Source organism: Cryptomeria japonica, chromosome 3 (genome assembly GCF_030272615.1).
Source record: "Cryptomeria japonica chromosome 3, Sugi_1.0, whole genome shotgun sequence".
Taxonomy (NCBI): domain Eukaryota; kingdom Viridiplantae; phylum Streptophyta; class Pinopsida; order Cupressales; family Cupressaceae; genus Cryptomeria; species Cryptomeria japonica.
In genome coordinates, this window is record NC_081407.1 from 1,002,832,481 (window position 1) to 1,002,855,540 (window position 23,060).

General features: G+C 37.4%; 1 protein-coding gene across 4 annotated transcripts in view; it reads left to right on the forward strand.

Annotated features, from left to right (window-relative positions):
- Positions 1-5,343, forward strand: part of LOC131029070 (CBL-interacting protein kinase 23) — a 206,962-nt gene extending 201,619 nt beyond the window's left edge. For all 4 annotated transcript variants that reach the window (XM_057959465.2, XM_057959464.2, XM_057959466.2 and 1 more), the window contains 4 exons: positions 3,909-4,025; positions 4,389-4,445; positions 4,623-4,697; positions 4,837-5,343. In XM_057959465.2, coding sequence (XP_057815448.1) covers positions 3,909-4,025; positions 4,389-4,445; positions 4,623-4,697; positions 4,837-4,911 — 324 coding nt within the window. In that variant the 3' untranslated portion in view covers positions 4,912-5,343. The remainder of the gene's footprint in view (positions 1-3,908; positions 4,026-4,388; positions 4,446-4,622; positions 4,698-4,836) is intronic.
- The last annotated feature ends 17,717 nt before the right edge of the window (positions 5,344-23,060 follow it).

Below are 23,060 nucleotides of genomic sequence, written 5' to 3' on the forward strand. Positions count from 1 at the left end.
TCCCTTCTTCACCGCAAACATTGAACTTTGTAAGGTGTTGGATGAAATTCGGCCAAAACTTCGGCATTTGGAAGCACTTTAGGATTAGCACTTAATTTGACTTTTGATGCTACAACCGAAATTTAGGATGGAACTTTAAGTTTTAGGGGAAAAGTTCGGTGAGAAGAAAACATCTAGGAACAATCTTTAATCTGACTTATAAGAGCTCAAATACTGAATTTTGAGCTGCAACTTATTTTTCAAGGAACTCATACTTTGTTTGCAATTCATTCCACTTTGCCTCTAGCCCTCCAAGCACATAGATCTGATACGTTTTAGGAATCATGTTTATCCCTACTTTCCATGCTACCACCGAGTTGCGAAGGGAAATCCCAAGATTCAGTCCCAAGGGTGGGCTAGCCTACATTTTGTTTCGTTTTGTGTCTCCTCATGGATCAAGTTTGGCCCTTGGACTAACCTTTCATACTTGAGCTTCACCCTATGTTCTCCATGCTTGGACTTGAGTCCCTAATGCATTTGTGCATTTCCAAGCCTTCTCTCATACTAGTAAGGCGAAAAGCAAAAAGGGGAGGGGATCCCTGTCGGAGACAGGAAGTGTGTGCATAGCACAACACCTTCCATGTTCTAAAGTTGGTGTTAAAATATTATGGAGATGGATGATTAAATATTTTGGTATTAATTTGTGGAATTTCATTTCGAGAGCTATCATGGTCTTTAACTTTCAGTTGGAATTATTAATTCTGATGTTGAGATTTTTGATGCTGAAGACGATTCTCAGGTGTATTTTATTGTATTTTAATCTTGGAAATAATACTATTGTCTTGGGCAACTTATTAAATTTTATTATTGTTAATGGTGAGCATACATTGGAAGCAAGACAATTGTAGAAGCTCTTAAAATATCATTTCTAGGTTGTAATCATTTCCATCATTTCTAGGTTGTAATCATTGAAAATCACTTCCTCTGACCTCATAGAAGCAATACATGAGATGATGTGAGATGAGGCATCAATTTGAGCAAGATAGGCTAGGAGGTTTGATAGATGAATACCTTGGATGAAATTTCACCAATTATACAAAATTTCCTTGTCATCCAAGAGGGTTGATTGCACTTGATTGAGAGGTAGGCTGCAAAGGCAAAATTTAGCTAAGTATATGAAAATTTCCATTGCCCCTTGACAAGAGCGAAGTCACTTCCTTTGCTCCTTGGCAAGAGTGATCCTTTGCCAAGGGAAGGGAGCGAATTTCCTTCCTCTGCCTTCCACAGGGTGCAAAACATCTTGAATCATCATATGCTGCCTTTTGTCAAGCGATGAATTCAATTTTCAATCAGCAATCTCAAAATTTGGCTAAGTATGTGCAACTTCGCTCACTTCCTTTGCCAACGGAAGGAGGTGAACTCACTTCCATTGCCATTGGAAGGGAGCGATGGCACTTCCATTGCCAATGGAAGAGAGTGACATGACTTCTCTTGCATACTTGAAGGTGATTTAGTGAACTTGAACGAATGGAAAACAAAGTCTTAAGCATTTCTAATGCTTCACCTTGCATGGAACCTCACCTTTGCTCATTAAAAGGATCAAATTGATGGAATGATGTTGTAGGTTTGAGACTTCGCTCACTTCCTTTGCCAATGGAAGGGAACGAAGTGACTTCTTTTGCCATTGGAAGGGAGCGATACCACTTCCTATGCCAATGGAAAGGATCGAAATGGCTTCCAAGGCGCTCATTGAAGATAGTTTGATGAAGTTTACACACATAAAGACTAAAACCTTAAGGCTTGAATTGATGAAAAGGGACGAATGGATGAAAAAGTTGCTAAGATCAAGCTGGATGGCTACTTCGCTGACTTCCTTTGCCAATGGAAGGGAGCGAACTGGTTTCCTTTGCCAATGGAAAAGAGCAACCTCCCCTATAAATGCACCTATCAGACCTGCAACACAAAAAACCAGAGATCATATCAAATTAAGAGGGTGTGTAAAAGTTATATATCATGTGTGTTTGATACCATATTTGTTTTGTTTTGTTGATGTGAGAGGATGATGATACAAATTGCAAAGCAACACCTTGAAAGAATAAGAGGATGATTGCAAGACCCACACCACCATGCAACTTCAAGGGGAAAACTTCATTGGCAAGCACAAGGGTATCAAGAAAGGTGACTACACAAGAAGGATTTCAAGATATTCAAGAACTTTCATGAAGAGGTCAAAGGGGTGTAAAGGAGAGATCATGCAATTATCCCAAGGCAAGATAAGCAAGCAAAGATGGAGGAATGACTCAAGCATAATGATGCTTCCCATCATCATCACCACATTGAGCAAGTGAATAATCCTGAGTATCAAAAGATATTTCTCAATCATTTTATGTTGATCTACCAAGCACAAGTGAATTGAGGTGTCATCCTAGTCACCATTCCATCAATTAGAAGGTCCTACATCAGCATGTCCGAATTCAATGAACCAAGCTCATCCATGGGGACACAAACTCCAAAGTACCTACCCCCACTATCTATTGGTCAAATATTCAAGAGAAGACTTGTGTCCAAATATTGTAATTGTTTCTTTGGCTAAGAAGTGTTTGTTCCAACAAACCCTAATTAGGGTTTTTCATCTTGTAATCTTGGCCATTGATATGGATTCAATCCAGGCCTTTCATTTGTAAAGGGAGCAATATAAAAGGCTTCTCTCTCTCATTTGTAAGGGTTAATAGGGAGTTAATAGTGAATAGAAGTGAATAGCAAATAGTAGATAGCAGCTAGAGTAGAGTAGGAGAAGGCATAAATTGTTGCCAAAGTTGCAAATAAACTTCCTTTTCATTGAAGTTATGGTGGAATGTGTTGTTTCTTTACAAGTGCATGGTTTTTTTTTAATCTTCATGTTAGATGATGAATAATTAGATGAATGAAAGGAATTGTGTATAATTCATCGTGAAACTCTTAATCCAAACCATTAGTAGTTTGTTGATTGCGAATTCGCCTTGTGTGGTCAACTAGAATACTTGAATGAACCTGAGTTCAATTGTTATTCAATCATTGATATGCATTCAATTAACGGTGTCTATGCTTGATAATGATTTGAAAATCATTTAATTTCCTTAGAAGATCGCACTAAGCTTTGTGGAGTTGTTGCTTTGCATGTCAAAGCAAGGCTTAGTCATGTTTCACCAAAGATTGTCCATCGTTCCTACATTCTTAGACTTCTTAAACCCCATGTCTTTTTCTTTTTTTTTAATTCTCCAAGCAAGTCTTTAGAATCTAAGTTCCAGCAATTCAAGCATTCAATTACTCAATGTAAGTCCCCTTGGATTACCAACAATCACAACGACCAATTGTGCTTATCCACAAGTTGTGACCCAACATTAGAAACCTTGGAGTCTTCCAATTGATCACATAGTTTAGCATTTGGGAAGATTTTGCTCAAGAGAGGATAAGATACTTTTGGGTATTTTATTATGTGTTTGATTGTGCCCAAAAAGCACATCAACAGGACCTATGTATAGGCATTTGTTTATTGTTTGTGCTTCACTTGACATTCTTAAGCATTTGACCACAACATTATGATTTCTTTATCATTTATAAATAATCCAATTACTCTCCAGACTTTCACATTGGTCTGTGGAAAGGCTGTATAACATGCCAAATACAGAAAGGGTGTAGGTTCACTTTGAATAAAGATAGTGTACTATTTCGAGTATTTTGCCACTAATAGGACCAATGTTTAACATGGGGGAAATTGCTCTTTTAGTTGATACTACATTGTAAATTTTGTATAGCAAACATTTTTTTTTCTGGTGACATATTTATAGGGTATTAAGGTAGTGCATGCCTTTAATTTGTTTTAGCGGCTTTCCCTTCTATTAAAATTTAGGACTTTACTGATGTGGTTTTATACTATATGCTTGTATTAGGGTTTGGTTAAGCGAGAAACAAGATTCACATCCAAACACCCTGCCAAAGAGATAATATCAAAAATTGAGGAAGCTTCTGGGCCTCTTGGATTCAAAGTCAAAAAACAAAATAATAAGGTATTGAGAATCACTGGTTTATATTACTCCACGCTTTAATAATGATTTAATTTTTACAAATGTAGTTCTTACATTGTTATTTGCTCTTCTTTTCTAAGTGATTTTGGGTGACTGGCTATATGAGTATCTCATATGCCATCTTATTCGGATTTTCTTGGTCTCATATTTTTGGAACAAGTAGTATTTCTCTGGTGCATCATTACTTTCTGCAGTTTTGGGATTCAAATATGTAGTTTCAAGTCAATCTATATCGATCCAAATTATATTTGTTGTTCACAAACATCCATCATATGAGTATGAATTGACCTTTATTTTGGATGAATTTCTCTTCCTTTCTGGATGTCTTATATAACTCACTTTCAGTTGAAGCTGCAAGGTGTCAATACTGGAAGAAAAGGCAGTTTGTCCATAGCAACAGAGGTACTAATATAGCTCATCTATATGATCATGAATTTGAATTTATGCTTTGTAAATATAAGGCGAATGTCTATTATAAGATATTAGAGTCCTCTTTAATTGTAATTAACTATGCTATTATGTGCACGGTTGAAGCATTTTTTTTTTCTTGCGCTACAATATTTCTCTGTTGTGTTTTAGTTATTTGAAGTTGTTCCATCACTTTGCATGGTCGAGGTTCGGAAGGCTGGAGGTGATACCCTTGAATTTCATGAGGTTAGAACATACTAGTGAAACATGTGTACCAGATGTTGTGTTTCAGGAGTATTCTAGTAATTGGCAGATATGCAGATCCAGTTGTAGGGATTTACTTGTTTCCCACAGACTATGTGATGACTTTGTTCTTTCTGTGCAGTTCTACAAGAAACTTTCATCTGCATTAAAAGACATCGTTTGGAAGTCTAAGGTGAACATCAGGGAAATTACATAGATTGATGGTCAGTTATGTGAAACAATCAGGGAAGCTTCGAAAATATGCTCTCTGCTGATAGACCACCATTACAGAAACTGATTGATTAGTTTTGTTAAATACTGCATGCTGCATTCTCATTAATATGATTATTAGTTTAGATTTAGACAACATTTTCATCAGATGATTATTGATTAGACAGTATAAGATTAAGGTAAATGGAATTGATAACTATGAACTATACAGTTGAAAGATGAATGAAATTGTGAAAAGAAAGTACAATCCGTTACTGTTTATCTATGGATTTTGCCCTTCTGATACAAAACTTTAACACTTCTTTTTTTCCTTTTCAAATCTTCCTTTACTTGCAACTGGGATCTTGTGAGATTGCCGTTGCGTGCAATTGTATATTTCACCACTCTGATCGATTTTGCAGTCATTGCAATTATTCTCAAAGGTCATTTAAGATACAGTACTTCCTCAAAATCCCTTTTTTGGTAAAAAATGTTGCATAACTTGAACTATTAGTTTCACGCAAGAAGGGAACAATTATCTTAAGCATACTTGTAACAAGACAACTGCAAAAGAATAAAAGGGACCTCGAAATCAAAAACTAAAAGATGCCGAAATGCTTCTCCAAAAATTTCAAATACATATAATTGTATTAAATACATATTACAAAATGAAGGATATATCCATAATATATATAAAATTCTATCCCTTAAACAAAGTGTAGAATTCCATCTATTTTGTTAGAAAATGAGTTACTTTTACTGATCATTAATACCTAAGAGGTACCTTGGAGAGCAAGCTGCTAGCTATAATAGCTTAGATACATTGAATTTAAACATAGATTACCAAGAGACTCGTACCTTGACTTTTGGTACTCATCTACCATGCCGGAAACACATCCCTGTCTTCGAGACCTATATGGAGAGGCCTCAAATTAGGAGACTTAAGATGAAGTGTTTTTTTAAAGTCTCTTTTATGTCTCCTATAAGCATCCCATGAAAATGAGGCTTTTACAAATATATAGCATAAATTACATTGAATTTTCTAACAAGTGCTGATGTGTGGTTGGCAAAAATTGAAAGAACTAAATACTCTAATAGACTTGTAATTTTCTTTTTTATTTCATAATTTTACAAATTTTTGAGCAGATTTTTTCTTTATTAAATCCCAAAGAGGTAAGAGGTAAGAATATGAAGCAAAACAATAATTAGGCTAAAGATGTGTGCATTCATTGAAACTTTATCAATTGATTGAAAATATAGTCATCTCCAAGTTTCCTCATATTATGTTTTAAAAAATAATGGGATTCATCTCCAAATTTTGTCATCTCTAAGGTTTTAAATGTTTCTTCTATCATGATTATAATTCTCAAATATCAATATAATTAATCTATTTCAATACTTAAAAATGTTAGTTTTATGTTTAATTTTAAATATTTTATTATTTAACATTCTTTGAAGATATGCATTGTCTGATATTGACGCAAGACCATCTAGGTTGTAAAGACAATTTTACATCATCCCCAAAAATATTTTATTTTCCTTTTGGTGTGGCGAATCGATTTCCTTTACAATCTCAAGGAGTAGTTTTGAACTTCAATTTTTAAAGATGGCTAAAAATAACATGGTTTTAACTTTTTTAAAAATGAATTAGAAAATGTAGGGATTTGGAAATTTACCCGAACCTTTAAAATTGCAAAAATAGAATATGGTAAAAATGTTAACCAAAGATCATTTGTAGATATTGAGACATTAAAGTTTTGAGGTTCAAAAATCCTATAAATAATATTCAACTTAAATTTTGAACCTTTAAATGATCAATGGGAAAGTGGTCAAATCTAGTTGATTCTTCACCTAGAAAAAACATGTGATAGGGCATTTTAATCTTTTTAGTTAAAAAAAATTGTGCTCAGTCGAGTGTCCGAATCAAAAGTTATGGAACCTAGAAGTTGAGCTATTTTTGGGCAAACTTACAATTTTCAAAATTTTACTTGAAGATACCAAAGGGCTATTAATTGTCATTCTTGGAGCATTTTCAATAGTGGAGTGATGATAGGAAGGTGGTAGGTCATGGGAAAAAGGGAAAAGGTAGAAAATATAAGCAAAGTTGCAAAAAGAGTAGCAAGAAGACTTCAAAAGTGAAAGATTGCAGCCAATTGGGGACTCAAGATCCTCTATTTGTACATTTGTTGAAGAAAATGATAAAATTGTATATGGGTATGTCCACTAAGATGGTGAACAAAAAAGTGGCCACTAGTAAAGAAAATGCCTAAAACAAACAAAATGCATGTGTGTTTGTAATAAATTCAAAAACCACGTGTCAAGGCTTGGAAAAACATGAGTTAAAACGTGTGTTCTTTAAATTAAAAATGTGGGCGTGTTATTTAAAATAAAAATGTGTACATGTTATTCAAAATAAAATGCATATACGTTTTTATGAGAAAAAACACACATGAAATTTCAATAATCAATGGCCTTCTATCATCATTCTCTTGCTATCTCTCTATCTCACGCTCTTTGTCTCCCCCAAGCTCTAGACCTATCTATTTTCCTATCTCTCTCCTCCTCCCTCTCTACCTCTCTATCTCACTCTCTCATATCTTCCCAAGATCTAGATCTTATAATTTATCAGACTGTGAAATTTCAATTATCATTGAGCTTCCATTATTATTCTCTCTCTATCTCTATTTCACTCGTTGTCTCCCTTGATCTCTAGACATATCTATCTTTCTATCACTCTATGTCTTTCATTCTCTCCCCCATCTCTCTATCTCACTCTCTCCTTTCTCCCCAAGATTTAAACCTATCTCTCATGTTTTTTTGTATCTCCTCTTTCTTCTCTACCTACCTCACACACATTCCTCTCTATCTCACCTCTCTCTCTCTCTCTCTCTCTCTCTCTCTCTCTCTCTCTCTCTCTCTCTCTCTCTCTCTCTCTCTCTCTCTCTCTCTCTCTCCCTCCCACCCTTCCATGCTCCCTCTCTACTTATCTCACTCTCACCTTTTCTCTCTCCCCATACCTCTCTCCTCATACCTCTATCCTCCTCCCTCCCTATCTTTGCTCATCTACATAAGTCTCCCTCCCTCTCTTCACCCTTTCCTCTCTAATTCTCTTTCCATCCATCTCTACTTTTATCTCCCCTGACTCTCTACCTCCTTCCCTCCATACTATTATTTATCTCACCACATTCTGTCTCCCTACCTCTCCATCATTTTCTCTCTCTCCCTCCCTCCTTCCCTCTCCATGCTCTCTAAAAACGTATCTCTATATGCCCTCCCTCTCTTTGAATACCTCTCCTTCCCTCCCTTGCTACAACTCTCCCCTCCACTTCTATCTATCTCACCTCTCTTTGTCTCTCTCCTTCCATGTCCACCTCTCTCTATCTATCTAGGTATCTAGATAAATAGAGTATCGGGGGGGTGTAGGAGAGGTAGGTAGATATAGATAAGTAGAGAGAAAAGGAAAGAGAGAGATAGAGAAATACGTAGGGAGGGAGAGAGAGATATAGGTTGAGAAAGAGGTAATAGCGAGGGAGAGTTGGGAGAGAGGTGAGATTGATAAAAGTGGTAATGGAAGGTTCAGGAAATAGAGGCAAAGATAGAAATAGAGGTCTTTCAAGGAGGGAGATATACATAGAGAAAGAGAGGGGGGAAGGGGAGATAGTGATAAGTTGAGAGGTGGAAATAGATAGAGAGAGGTGGAGAGGGAAGGAGAGAGATAGAGAGAGGTGAGATAGATAGAAGTGGAGGGGAGAGTTGTAGTGAGGAAGGGAAGGAGAGCTATTCAAAGAGAGGGAGGGTATATCATGGGGGCTTCACAAGTTAGGCGATATTATACCATGTGCATTCATATTGGGGGGTTTAATATCCCAAAATTATTTAACAATATTTTGCCTATTTGGTGAAAATAGGGGTGTTTTTAATTTAGGCTATGAAAAAATACAATATTTGGTGAAAATAGGGGGGGTTTAATTCGGGCTATGAATTGGGAGGGGGTGAAAAAAATGAGTTTAGGGCAATATTTTTTGAAAAGATGGTGTAGGAGCACCGATTTGTCATCATTTTGGCTTAAGTGTGATTTAGGAGTTTAAAGGATTTTGTTTTGTTTTGGTTTAAATAAAGGTCCTTGGTGACCATTTTGTGTCTATCTCTAACACGTTTTCTTGTAGGGTCTTTTTTTGTCTATGATAATAAAATGGTATGAACACCAACAAACAATGCTTAAACGATGGTAACTGGAACTATCCAAATTTCTGATGTTATATATTCCTTGAAAGCTAGGAGGTAGAGGTTGTTGAATGTTATGTTACGGAAGGAAGAAACAATAAAGACTTCATTTTCTGTTGTTCAACTTGGTGTATACTGAATTTATTTTATGTTCTTTTTGTTTGACCTGTAAGATCTGAGACGGTTTTGAATTTTAGTCTAGTTAATTGTGTGATGGATTAATGTCTTTTGAGTCTACAAGTGTATCGGGTTAAAGAAGTTCATAGTTACTGTCATATCAGTGACAGGAAGAGCTTGCAGTTAGGAACTTAAGCGGTTTGAAAGACCATAAATGAACAACCTCCATTCCACCATACTGTAGATATTTTCAGGTGGAATGGGTCATGGTAGGTTTAGTTTAATGGTAGAAATATGTACTACAATAGAGGGTGGAGAGGGGATTGACCCTCTTCAACTTTCAACCTAGCATCTTCATGTGCTAGGTTAGGAAGTTTACTATTGTTTGTTTGATAGGAGACCCTATGAGAAAGGGAAGTGAAAGGTGTGTGAGAGATTAATTTCACCCTCTTCTTGAACAAAATTCCACCAAGTAAGTGTTGGACCTTTCAACTTTGTTTCAGCATACCTTACCTTCTTGGTATCCTCTACCTCCTCAAATTCAAAGAAATTGTCAAGTGCATCTATCCATGCTAGGAGCTCTTCACTATCTCTTTTTCCCCCATACATGGGCACTTCAACCTTCACATGAAAACACCATCCCCTTTCACAACCTTGAGCATCCTTACTACTCAACTCGTCAAGGTCTATTGGTGGCTCTGGCACTTGCTAAACCGCATCTAGAGGATCATTACCGTCACCCCCCTTTTTCCTCATCACTTTGGTCACCACTGACCATTCCTCTTCTCTGATTCTTCTCCAAAGTTGTTAACTAGGCCAAGGTTTCTTCTTGAGACTCTTTGAAAAGTTTTTCCTTCGAGAGCAGTCGATCTTTCAACTCTTGAATCTCCCTAGCTGCAGAATAACCTTTCAGAGGCATCTTGGACTTTGACTTACTAGCACCTAGTTTCATCCACTTCCCTTTTGATCTACAATTGTTCTCTAATACCACTTGATGTAGTAGAGGGTGAAAATAATCTCTCTCTCACCTTTCACCTCCCTTTCTCATAGGGTCTCTTGCCAAACAGGCATCAGTAAACTTCCTAACCTAGCACATGAAGATGCTAGGTTCAAAGTTGAAGAGAGTCAATCCCCTCTCCACCCTCTATTGAAGTACCTATTTCCACCATTAAACTAAACCTACCACGACCCATTCCACCTAAAAAATATCTACAGTATGGTGGAATGGAGCTCGTTCATGTTATGGTCTTTCAAACCGCTTAAGTTCCTAACTACGAGCTCTTCCTGCCACTAATATGATAGTTTCTATGAACTTATTTAACTCGATACACCTGCAAACTCAAAAGACATTAATCCATCACATGATTAACTAGGCTAAAATTCAAAACTGTCTCAGACCGTACAGGTCGAACAACAAGAACATAATAGAAATTCAGTAAACACCAAGTTCAACACTAGAAAATGAAAAGTCTTTATTGTTTCTTCCTTCATTCTTCCTTATGTAACATAACATTCAACAAACTCTGCCTCCTAGCTTTCGAGGCATATATAACGTTAGAAATATGGATACCAATAGACATTCCAGTTACCACTATTTAAGCATTGTCTGTTGATGTTCATACCATTTTATTATCATAGACAAAAATAGACCCTACAAGAAAGCTTATTAGAGATAGACACAAAATGGTCACCGAGAACCTTTATTCAAACCAAAATAAAATAAAATCCTCTAAACTCCTAAATCACACTTAAGCCAAAATGATGACAAGTCGGTGCTCTGCACTAGGGGGATTCTTTAGTATGCCATGAACGCACATGCTATAACCCAAGTTCACTAAGTAGAGATGTAGAGAGAGAGAGAGAGAGAGAGAGAGAGAGAGAGAGATTTCTAAATCTCAGGGTGGAGATGAGAGAGATGGAGAGAGATAGAGAGAGGGGAGAGAGGGAGAGAGGGAGAGAGATGGGGATAAATATAGGTATAAAGCTTGGGAGGAGACAAAGAGAGTGAGATAAAGAGAAATAGACAAGGAAGGAGGGAGCGAGAGAGAGGGAGAGAAGGAGATTTATGTAGATAAATATAGGTAGGGAGGGAGGTATGTAGAGGTATGTAGAGAGAGGGATAGGGGAGATAGAGGTTATTATAGAGGGAATGGTTGAGAGTATTATAAGTAGAGAGGGATCATGAGAGGGTGGGACAGAGAGAAAGGGAGAGAGAGAGAGAGAGAGAGAGAGAGGTATGTAGAGAAGTAAATGTAGGAAGAGATTGAGGGGAGGTATGTATATATATATATATATATATATATATATATATAGAGAGAGAGAGAGAGAGGGGGGTGGAGAGAGGTGAGATAGATAGAAGAGAATGTGTATGAGGTAGGTAGAGAAGAGAGGGAAGATATAGAGTAGAAAGGTGAGAGATATAGGTTTAGAAATTGGGGAGGGAGGAGAGAATGATATAGAGAGATGGGGGAGAGAGGCAGAGGGAGAGTGATAGGTCTAGAGATCAAGGGAGACAAAAAGGGTAAATAACGAGAGAGAATGATAACAGGAGATTAATGATTATTGAAATTTGACTATCTGAGAAATTATAAGATTTAGAACTTGGGGAAAGAGGGGAGAGTGAGATAGAGAGAGGTGGAGGAGGAAAAAGAGAGATAGGAAAATAGATAGGTCTAGAGCTTGGGGGAGACAAAGAGTGTGAGATAGAGAGATAGAAAGAGAATGATGATAGAAATCCACTAATTACTAAAATTTGACTATCTAGAAAATTATAAGATCTAAAATGTAGAATCTTCATTATGACTCCTAGAGATATGAAACATTCTCAAACATCCTGCCTATATATATATATAAAACAATATGCCAAATAAATTAGCATCTAAGGCCATGTTCCTTTTCTATCTTAATGTCAACAAAACGTTTGTGTTTTGCTTGTTTATGTGTGCATGTTTTTTTCTAATTAAAGTGCACACACATTTTTTATTTTAAATAACATGTACATGTTTTTATTTAAATAGCATGTACGCATTTTTATTTTAAATAACATGTACTTATTTTTATTTTAAATAACACGTACACATTTTTAATTCAAAAAAAACGTACACTTACTTAGCATTGGATGAAAAGAATTCAACTTGGGAGCTTCATTTCCCTCCTTTTTACATGTTTTTTCTTCCAATCTTGTTTCTCAACTTCCTCATCATAAAGTTTACAGGTTATTAAGTAGGTATTTGTAAAATTGCGATCATAATTTCACAGATCTTTTGAGCTTTCTAACCATATAACTTTTTTTTAGATTTGAACAACATTAACATATAAATCTTTAATTTCTTTTACCAATGTCTCTAGAGTTCTTAGAGACGTGTACCATTTTTTAATAACCTTTGAACTACTTGTCCAAATTTGAAATGAATTATATATTATTGTTCTACACTTCTTTCTTTGTACACTTAAAAAAAATTGAATTTTTTATTATTTTGGTGCAAGTTATGTGACACACACAAATAGGTACTGTTTATGGTGAAAATGGATAACAATAATAACGATATTGAAAGGCTAAATGAATTCAACCACAAAACCCTAGCCTAACAACAACAAAGATCCACCATAACATATGAAGATTACCTAAGACAATGCAAATCAAATGAAATCACAAATATTATACCATCACATGTCCAATAGGGTTTGAATCTCCATTCTTCCTATCTCCATTGATCTTGCTTGATATATTTGCTCTCAGATTTTATGTGTGCACAAGAGCTCAACAAAGAACAGAAATGTGGTTGCAAGTAGGATCGCCTATGCTCAAAAGCATAGTGTAGTCAAGTAGTCAACGGGGGGGTTTGATTGATTAGAATGATTGATCAGGTTTTGATAATGAAGGAAGCATCTCCTTATATAGAAGACACTATATGAAATGGAGGGATAAGATTGAGAGGTGTAAAAGGAGGTCGGCTATGATTAGAGGGTAGGTAAAAGAAATAATAAAATAATGAAAGGGGTAGGTAGTGTATGAATTAAGAGATGAATGACATGTGTCATGGGTAGAAAAGGTTAATGAATTAATTAAATAAATAAATATTTATTTAATTAATAGAGGAATGGGATCAATTAAATAAATAAGATATTTATTTAATTTAAGAAAAGGATAATTTAAATAAATAAATGTATTTATTTAAATGAGAAATAAGGCTAGAAGAGGATAAATGAATTAATTAAATAAATAAAGATTTATTTAATTAATAGAAGAATTAAGCTTAGATAATTAAATAAATAAAATATTTATTTAATTAGACTGGACAATTTTGGGTGTCTACATTTTGCCCCTCTTTGAGACAATGCGGCTTGTCGCGTTGTTTCAAAGAAGATAAGATGAACTGATACAGAGTTGCACCAAAATGAGAATGATATGCCCCCTCGAGAGATTGGATGAAAATGTCTGGAAAGATCGCAGACAATCTCTCGATAAGAAAGAAAGGCGAGAAAGGAATGACAAGATAGGATAGAGTGACAGAGTCACGGGATAATGAAGACTGACTCGGGGAATGAGGGCTAGGGCAGTCTATAAATAGACCACAAGGGGAAAACATCCTCATTGTCATCTACACCTCCAAGAGATCAGAGTGCAGAGTGAGATAGAGCAGTAGCAGTCAGCAGTGATGGCAATGGCTCACAGATTCGATCACGTTCGCCGATTCCAAATGCCAGCAGAGGCAAGAGAGCCAGTAACTACCACAAAACCTCCTTGTACTTTGATGCATTTATTGTTGTCATTAATGCATGCTAGGTAGAGTAATAAATGCGCTTAGAATAGGGTCCAAAAAATGTCAAAAACGTGTAGGTGCGTCTGCGTTGGTGCCAGGCAAGTTTATGCGGTCTAAAAGAGTGTTTATGTCATGAAAGCATGTTTGTGTCCAAAAATGTGAATCTATGTCTTCTAGGTCAAATTGGTAGTTCTATGATGAACATATGTTGTCGATTGGATAAGCTGTTGAGAGGATACACTCAAGAAGGTCCTCTAGGGAAGACTAGGATAACAAATAGGGCTAGGATTGACAATTCTGTGATAGAACATACGTTGCCAATTAGGAAACTTCTCAAGAGGATTCACTCAAGAAGAGGCCCTAGGATAGGATAGATCAAGGCACTTTGTGATGAACAGTGAGTACCAAGATATAGTACGTTGTGATGAACAGGGAGTACTAAAATATGAGCAACACTTTGTGATGAACAGTGAGTGCAAATGTGAGTAGCACTTTGTGATGAACAGGGAGTGCCAAACACGTAGTACTTTGTGATGAATAGGGAGTACCACTAGGATAGAAGCAACACTTTGTGATGAACAGTGAGTGTCACTAGGACTGAGATGATTGATTTGTGTGACTGCAGGAGTATTTGCCTATGCTGGAGTCACGAGAGAGATTCCCATCGACTCAGAGGTTGCAACCTGAGTTGACAGCCGAGGACCGAGCTGCGATTGAGGCTATGGGATTGAGATATATTCTGTATGTGCCTAAGTTTCGGGCAAACATAGGATTGTTGACTGCATTAGCGGAGAGGTGGCACTCAAAGACTTGTACTTTCCATTTGCTGATGGGGGAGATGACAGTCACCCTGGAGGATGTATACAGGATTCTGCGGATACCAATTGATGGGGAGCTGATTCCGTACGATCGAGATGGAGATAGGGAGGCCTTGAGACGAGTGTTCTAGGATCCAGGACTGGAGATGAGGGTGGGACATGTGGCATGGGACACGATGACATAGATAGGATTAGCACTACCAGTAGTGTTGGCAGGAGTTATCAGTGGGTTCCTCTGTCTGGGTAGGGTGACACGAGGGGTGACTGCAGAGGACACAGGAGCTAGGAGAGATGATCCTGGGGCGGGTCCTTTTAGGGCTCAGACTCCGTTGAGGCCAACCGGCTCTAAGGGAGGGAATTCATCATAGCAGTAGAGGGCTCCCTATGTATTAGTATTGTACCATTTTTGTATGATGATGTAGACACCTACGGGTGATTGTAGCCATATGATTTTGACATCATTGTATCATGACACTTTATATATATATATGAGATGATTCATCTTTGCGGCAGCTATATGCATGTGTACCTATGTGATGAGATGTTCTTATGTGATGCTTATGATATGGATGCAAATATGTATATGATGCAATGCAATATATTTTTTTTTTGTTCTTTTATGTTTTATATGTGTATGCATGATGCAAATGTGAATGTATGTAATGCAGATGAATATGATAATGCAAATGTAAATTGTGCTAACAGGTGTTGTGTGCAGGATGTGATGCAGTTGTGATATCTATATGTATGTATGAAATGCTTATATGTGGTAATGCAGGTGTGTTTATGGTGTGTCATTATACTCAGTCATGCGATAGCAAGCTATGCGGACTCGAGAAGGATGATGGAAGTAAATCAAGAAAGGGGGATGGAAGACAGAAGATATGAAAGTGAAAGAGCTTCTTGCGCGTTATCATCATTGAGCTTTATTATGGCAAGTAGGTTATGACAATCGAGGCATATGTTTGACCCAAAAAGTCATTGTACCTGTTTGCATGGAGATAAGACAGTCACAAACAAGGAATGCCCCAGTTCACACTAGACTCACAGTGTCCTCATATCCTTGGACAAGTCATAACATTACTAAGAGACAATCCACAGACAGCAAAACAAAAATAGGTGACGATATCCCATCCTCGCCTTTCTAGTCAAAGACATCCTGGAGATAGAATCTCTAGTCAAAGACATCCTAGAAAAGCTAAAAGACATGTCACCAAAAGATAAAATCAAAATAACACCAAGACTCGACACCAACATCCACTGTAGTCCTCAAGTTTAGTGTCTCTTGTCACTTGTATAAGTCTTATTTGATTGTGGTCACAATGTTTACTTTCACAGAAAAGATAGATAGCACTGAACCATATGTTGTCTGAGTCTGTTGAAAGATTTGATTTGTTGAAGCCCATTGTTGTTGTTGTGTCTCATCTGAAATTGACTGAATCCATGAAACTGATACTTTATTGTGAAGAAGACGGAACTTTATTGCGGATTGGCGATGCAGATGCTGCTTTATTGCGAATTGTGCGCGGATAGACTGAAGGAAGCTGGAAGAAACTGTACTCCTCAAAACATGTGATGTTCTCAGTTCCACACCCATCACTAGACGTAGGATTTGCCTTAGCCACAGATAAGAGTTGATTTATTACGGATGAAAAGGGGTGAAAAGGGAGGTTTATTATGAATGGCTAACCAATCTTGGGTAGATCAATAACAAGCCATGATGGGAATGGGCAAGTTTATTATGAATGGATAGGTTGTGAGTGTGTGCAAAGTGAAAGGATGAAAGTGAATCCTGAAGGAGGGAGGAGCAATGTCTCTACGCATGGCGCGGATGACCCAGTTTTCACCATGGTACTTGCCCAGGGCGCCACCAAAGTGGTTTTCACCGTTGGACAAAATTATTTCTCTTTACTTTTTTTGATTTTTCAATGTTTTTTTTTGTGTCACAAGGCGCCTGTTTGCCAGGTTTTCACCAAGTAATGATTTTTTTTGTTTTATAATTTTTTTTGTAGTTTTGAAATTTTTGAATTTTTTTGTATTTTTTGAATTAGGATACTCTGAAGAGCTATGTGTAAAACCTACGAAGGTGCATGTTGTTGATAGGATCCTCCAAAGGTTCACCTTCTGTAGTTGAGAGCTGATATGCCCTAGATCCATATGCTGCTGTAATGATGTCCGGACCAAGCCAATTTGGTTTGAACTTGCCCTTCTCTCTGTCTTGCTGATTTTTGGGATTTTCTCTGAGAACTAAGTCACCCACCTGAAATGTGTGAGGCTTTACCTTATGATTGTAGTTGCATTGTTCCTTGACTGAATGATGTCTAGCTCGAGTGATTGTCTTCCTTGATGAAGAAACTGAGATAGAATTACTAGCGTGTGGACTACGTAGGCCCGTATGCGTGTCACCTGAAGAAGTTTGGGCATCCCTGATAACCAAGTCCTTCAAGGAAGCTCCATTAAAGGTCCATGATGTATCGCCAGAAGGGAAAGGATGTGTGGAACAAGTGGATGAGTGATGAAGGCTTATGATTGTGAAAAGAAGTGAAAGTAGGATAGCATGATGGAGACTTAGGATCAACAAGTATGCATTTTGACTTAAAATTGTAGAACTTTTGCCCTAGTTATTTTGATATTAGGGGAGATCAACTCTTTCTCTTTTTGCTTCATAGGATTTTTATCCTTCACTTTGGTTTTTGCAGAGTCCAATAGATTTTGATTTTGATTTGGACTAAAGGACTTCTCTTTATTTTTGACTTTTAGATTTTTCTTTTCAAAGCTTGATTTGTGATCCCCAATGAGTGAGGGCTTTTGTGATTCTTGTTGATCCAAGTCTGGAAGTGGAGTGGAAATGGAATGAGCGAATGAAATGGTAAGGCTATGTGAGTTCTCAAGAGGGCTGGCGATACGCTCAATAGATTCTTCACTGGAACCACTCTTAGGACTATTGATATGAAGAGTTGCTTGCACCACTAGAGGAGATTTGCATTCAGACTTAGTAGCCACAACACTAGGTGGTTGACACCCAATTCCTTGGCATTGCAAATTGTTTATAGATTGTTCCTGTTGACTGAATACCTTAGGAGATAGTGGGAGTTGATCAACATGAAAGATATACTCACCACATCCTGGGTCTTTAATCTTGAATTTTTCTTTTAGCTCTGATTGTTTGGATGTAGAAGCTTTTAATGATTTTAGATCCACGTATGATGAAGATGGAATAGCCTCTCGATTGACTGGTATTGTTATTTCTGATCGAGGTCGCAGATTGTTGCAATATATGAATGGATTTGGATCCACTTTGACGGTCACTTCAACTCCATTATGTGGAAACTTGATACATCGATGATATGTTGAGGGAATAGCTCTCATTTCATGAATCCATGGACATCCTAGAAATATGTTGTATGTGAGATCCAGGTCTAGGACTTGACAAACCACATCCTTTGTAACTAGCCCAACTTTGAGAGGTAAGGTGACTGTGCCCTTGGATGAACGCTCTTCATCGTCATATGCCTTGATGGTGATTTTGTTTGTAGAATTCACAGCTTTATCAGAATATCCCAATTGTTTAATAGTGCTCAATGTACAAATGTTTAGACCTTCTCCTCCATCTATCAAGACTCGTTTGATTCTATGTTTGTGTATGAAGGCTTCAATGTGTAATAGTGCATTATGTGGCTGACTTACGGAGGCGTCATCGGCTTCTATGAATGTAAGGAAGTGTGGAATGGAAAGGTATCCCACCATGGCTTGAAATTGGTCCACGTTCAGATCAGTAGGAATGATAGTTTCTCTCAAGAATTTGTCAAGAATGGATTTATGTGCGGGAGATATGCGTAGGAGTTCAAGAATGGAGATGAGCGTGGGTGTCTTCCTTAATTGTTCTACAAGGTCATACTCAGGTTTGGTTGATGAGGAAGCGGTGTTCTTGGCTGGAGCACCTTGCAAAGTGATTTTACCTCGACGGGTTGTAACATGACATTCAGAGGTAGGTTCGGAAGAAGATCCAACGCCTTTTTAGACAATCTTGGATCTCTGGGTAGAATTCTCAGGGGTTTTGTCCTTGATGATAATGGTAGAGACATAATTGTCCGTCGAGATGTGATTGATGGTTGAATCATAGTTATAAGATGCTCTGGTATAGTTGGTTTGGTCATCTATGGCTGTAGCTTTTCCCTTGTCATGCTTTGGGAATGGTTCCTTAAACATTTCATGTTCTTGATTGGATGAGTGTCCTTCAATCTCAATGTCACCTCTATCAATGAGATCTTGTATGATGTTCTTCAGTCGATGACAATTTCTTGTCTTATGACCCTTGCTCTTATGAAATTCACAATACTCATCATCATTCCACCAATTTGGTTTGACCTTTGGTTCATATGGAGGAAAATATGGAATAATGATTACCTTGGTTGCCACTAGCTTTTTGAAAACTGACTCAAGTGGTTCTCCCAATGGAGTGTACTTCCTTCATGATTTAGAAGTTGTTTGAGTATTCACCTAATTTGATCTAGAAAAAATGATTTTTGGTCGTACTGTATTGGCATCAATGACACCATCATTGATTGTGTTCTTGTTTTTATTCCAAAATCTTGGCTTGTCTTTTCCTTTAAAGTCCTCTTTGTTTTCTTTGAATATCTTAATGACTCCTTGTTCAATTAGGACCTTCTCTGTTGCTAAGCCTTTTTCAATGATGTCCTTGAAGGTGGACAAACAAGCTTTCCTTAAGTCATAACCAATCTCTTTGTTAACATTTTGGGTGAACATTTCTACCATTTGTTTTTGTGGAATTTCGCAAGAGCATCTGCTGGCTAGATTCCTCCATCTTTGTAAAAATGATGCAAAAGACTCTCCCTCTTTTTGCTTGGTGTTGCACAAAGTAGTGACTGATATGTCTGTCTCTATGTTGTAGGAGAAATGTTGGATAAATGCCTCTGCTAAGTCACCCCATGACTTAAGACCATGTGGAAGTTGGGAGAACCATTCCATAGCTTGATCACCTAGGCTTTGTGGGAATAATCTCATCAAATATGTCTCTTCTGAAGCTACCTCAATGCAAGTTGTGAAAAACTGTCTTATGTGTGCCTTAGGATCCCCTTTTCCTCTATACTTATCAAACTTAGGTGTCACAAAGTATGTAGGAAAAGGAGGCATTGGAATTCTCTTGTCAAATGGATAAGGACATATGTCTCTCATTGTGTATGTTGGCTTCGGTGTATTTATGTCCTCCATTTTCTTTTGTAAGTCCCTGATTTGTTGTTCCAAATTGCTCTTAGGTGGAGATCGACTTCTTGGACCATACCCCATGCTTGAGGCACCAATTGGAGGAGGAGCATGTTGCATATATGGATGATATTGATCATACACATGTTCATATAGAGGAGGTCTATAGTGATGCTACGTATATGGACCACTTGGTATAAATTCAAGTAGAGGAATGAAATATCTATTTTGTCCATGTATACCATACTCTACAGGCATGTCATGTTCTAATGTGTTGCCCCCAAATTTGACACGGGGTTTCCTTGTGTCCAAATTTTGAGCATGCCTTTGAATATCCAATTGCTTTGGTGGTTGATCCTTAGCATTGATATGTGATTGAGCATATTTCTCTGCATAAGACTTCCATAATGGTCTGCGAAGGTGAGTATCATATGCTTGACCATGTGTATGTGGGACCTCTAGTTTTTGAAACAAAGATGATGGTGATTCAGGCACAAGATGTGGTCTTCTATTGCCTCCACTATTAGGCCTCCTTTGATCCTGTTGGAGTGAGGTTGTTGCAAAGGTCGATTTTCCATTATTTGAGACATGTCAAAATCATGAGGTATCTTGGCTCCACTTTGTGCCATCATTTGTAAGAAGTATTATCTATCCCTCCTCATTATTTCCTCAACCAATCGATTAAAACGGGGATCCATAATGGTGTCTTCCACATCTGTTGAATGTACTGAAAAGTTGTCCATATCATCATTGTGTGTATCATTGTTGTTTGTAGTGTCCATGTTCTCAACATTTGGAATGTTTCTATAGGCATCCATGTCAGGTAATGTAGTATGATTAGAATTGAAAAAGATATCATTGTCATACTCATAAGAACTCATGTTTGCGGACTCTTGAGCCTCTTTAGTTTCTCTCCTAGATTTTTGAAGACGGGTTTCAACCATGAACTAGGTATTGACCGAGATGTGTGAGACTAGATGAAAAATGGAAAAAGTATGGAAGACCAAGAGTTGGATGGAATGTAAATGAATCTGAGGTGTACTTGCAATGTCCAAAGTGTAAGACCAAGTATGTATGTAGTAGAGTAGGTGTGACTTCCAAAGAGAGGATAGTTTCTCTTGATGAGATAAGTTGACCTTGACTCTAAGTAAGACCAAATGAGACCCAAAGGTGATAGACCTTGATGAGGGACCACTGAGCAAAATGTTGTTGTATGTAGTGTGTTGACAAAGTATAGTGAGGACAAGCAAGTGACCTTTTGACTCAAGTTTAGATAAATGTGAATGTAATGTAAGGTGTAAAGCAATAATGGATTTCATGAGACCCAAAGACAAGTTGAATGCTAGATAAAAACCCAGAGAAACAACCTAGGAAGCTTAAGAATTCAGAAATTGATTGCTCTTGTTTGCTGGACTGTAAAATTTTTTCAATTTGTGAAGTTGTTGGTTGTGACCAAATTTGAATGTTTGACTATTTTTCGTGACAAGAGGACACAATGTTGATGAGGACTCAATGTTTGCAAGTGTTTAGACTGACAATGACTCCAAGAAAAGTGTGTTGTTTGATGTAAAATTGTTTTGCATACACTTGAAGACACAAAAGACACAATGTTTTGCTGTTTGGTCTTGAATGTTTGAATGTTTAAAATAATTCAAGCACAATTCTTATGGCTGGCCAAGACAATAGTTGTTGATCTCACATGAGGTTTTACCCCCGACGCTATGTTATTCAGTGCAGATACTTAGATGCTTGACCTCACTGGCTCCACCCTCAACACTCACTTCTCAGGTCAGCCAAGCATCAGTCCCCATGAAAACTCCATGTGGCGAACTTTGTATCTCTACTAAGAACCGTATGTGTGTGGGCCGCTACGAGAGGTCCGACCTCCTACCCCAACAACTAGAAGGATTTGGGCTTCTAAAACAAAAAGGTGCTAGTAAGGGCATCCGCTCGTGTGGCCATACATGCGGCACTTTTAGCTCTATAAATACAAAAGGCTCCTATCCGGTAGGGGTTACGCCCTACAACTGATCAAATAAATTTGATCAAACAGGTTTATGGGGAGACATAATGTCGATATGAACTAATCAGCACACGTTATCCATAGTTTTCACCATGAATACAGTTGTTTATAGTGGTTTGGAAGAGGTGGGTCTTCCTCGCTACCACTTGGGTCGTTCTCTTCTCACTAGTAGTCCTAATGACCACACGGGAAGACAGACCCTCTAAAGATACAACAAAAAGAGCCTATTGCTCAAGACACAAAAGACAATGATTCAATTTTAGTGCACCAATTGAAGTGTTTACTAGTCTATGAAAACAAGGCACACAATAAAAATCCAAAAACCCTTTCAGGGCATCTACTTCTCCAAGTATGTAGTATTGTCTTTATTGAATTCTGATTCATTAAACTGATATAGATCTGCAATGTTGAATATAGGTGAAATACCTAAACTATCCAGTAAATCCACTTCATATACATTTCTGGAAGTGAATTTCCTCAAGATCTTACAAGGTCCAAACTTTCTCATCTTCAACTTGTTATAGGTTTCAACTGGAAATATTTCTTTTATCAGATACACCATCACTTCATTGCCAACTTAAATTCCTTGTGTCTTCTCGTCTCATCTGCTTTCTCCTTATACGTGTTGTTCATATCCTCCAATTGTTGTTTTACCTGAACATGTAAGGCCTTCATACGATCTGCAAATTCTTCTTCTTCTGCACTCTTCTTATCTTCATTACTGATATCTCTCAATTCTGATATACCTCTAGGTATACTCCAGTAACAATCTCAAAAGTTTTCTTTCGGTACTCCTATTCGCTGAATTATTGTAGGCAAATTTGACTTGTGCAAAAATTAGATCCCAACTTTTGGTCTTCTCTCCAACTAAGCATCTCATCAAATTTCCCAAGCTTTGGTTTACTACCTTTTTCTATCCATCAGTTTGTGGGTGAAAAGTAGAACTAAATTTCAAATCCGTCTTCATCTTCTTCCAGAGTGTCCTCCA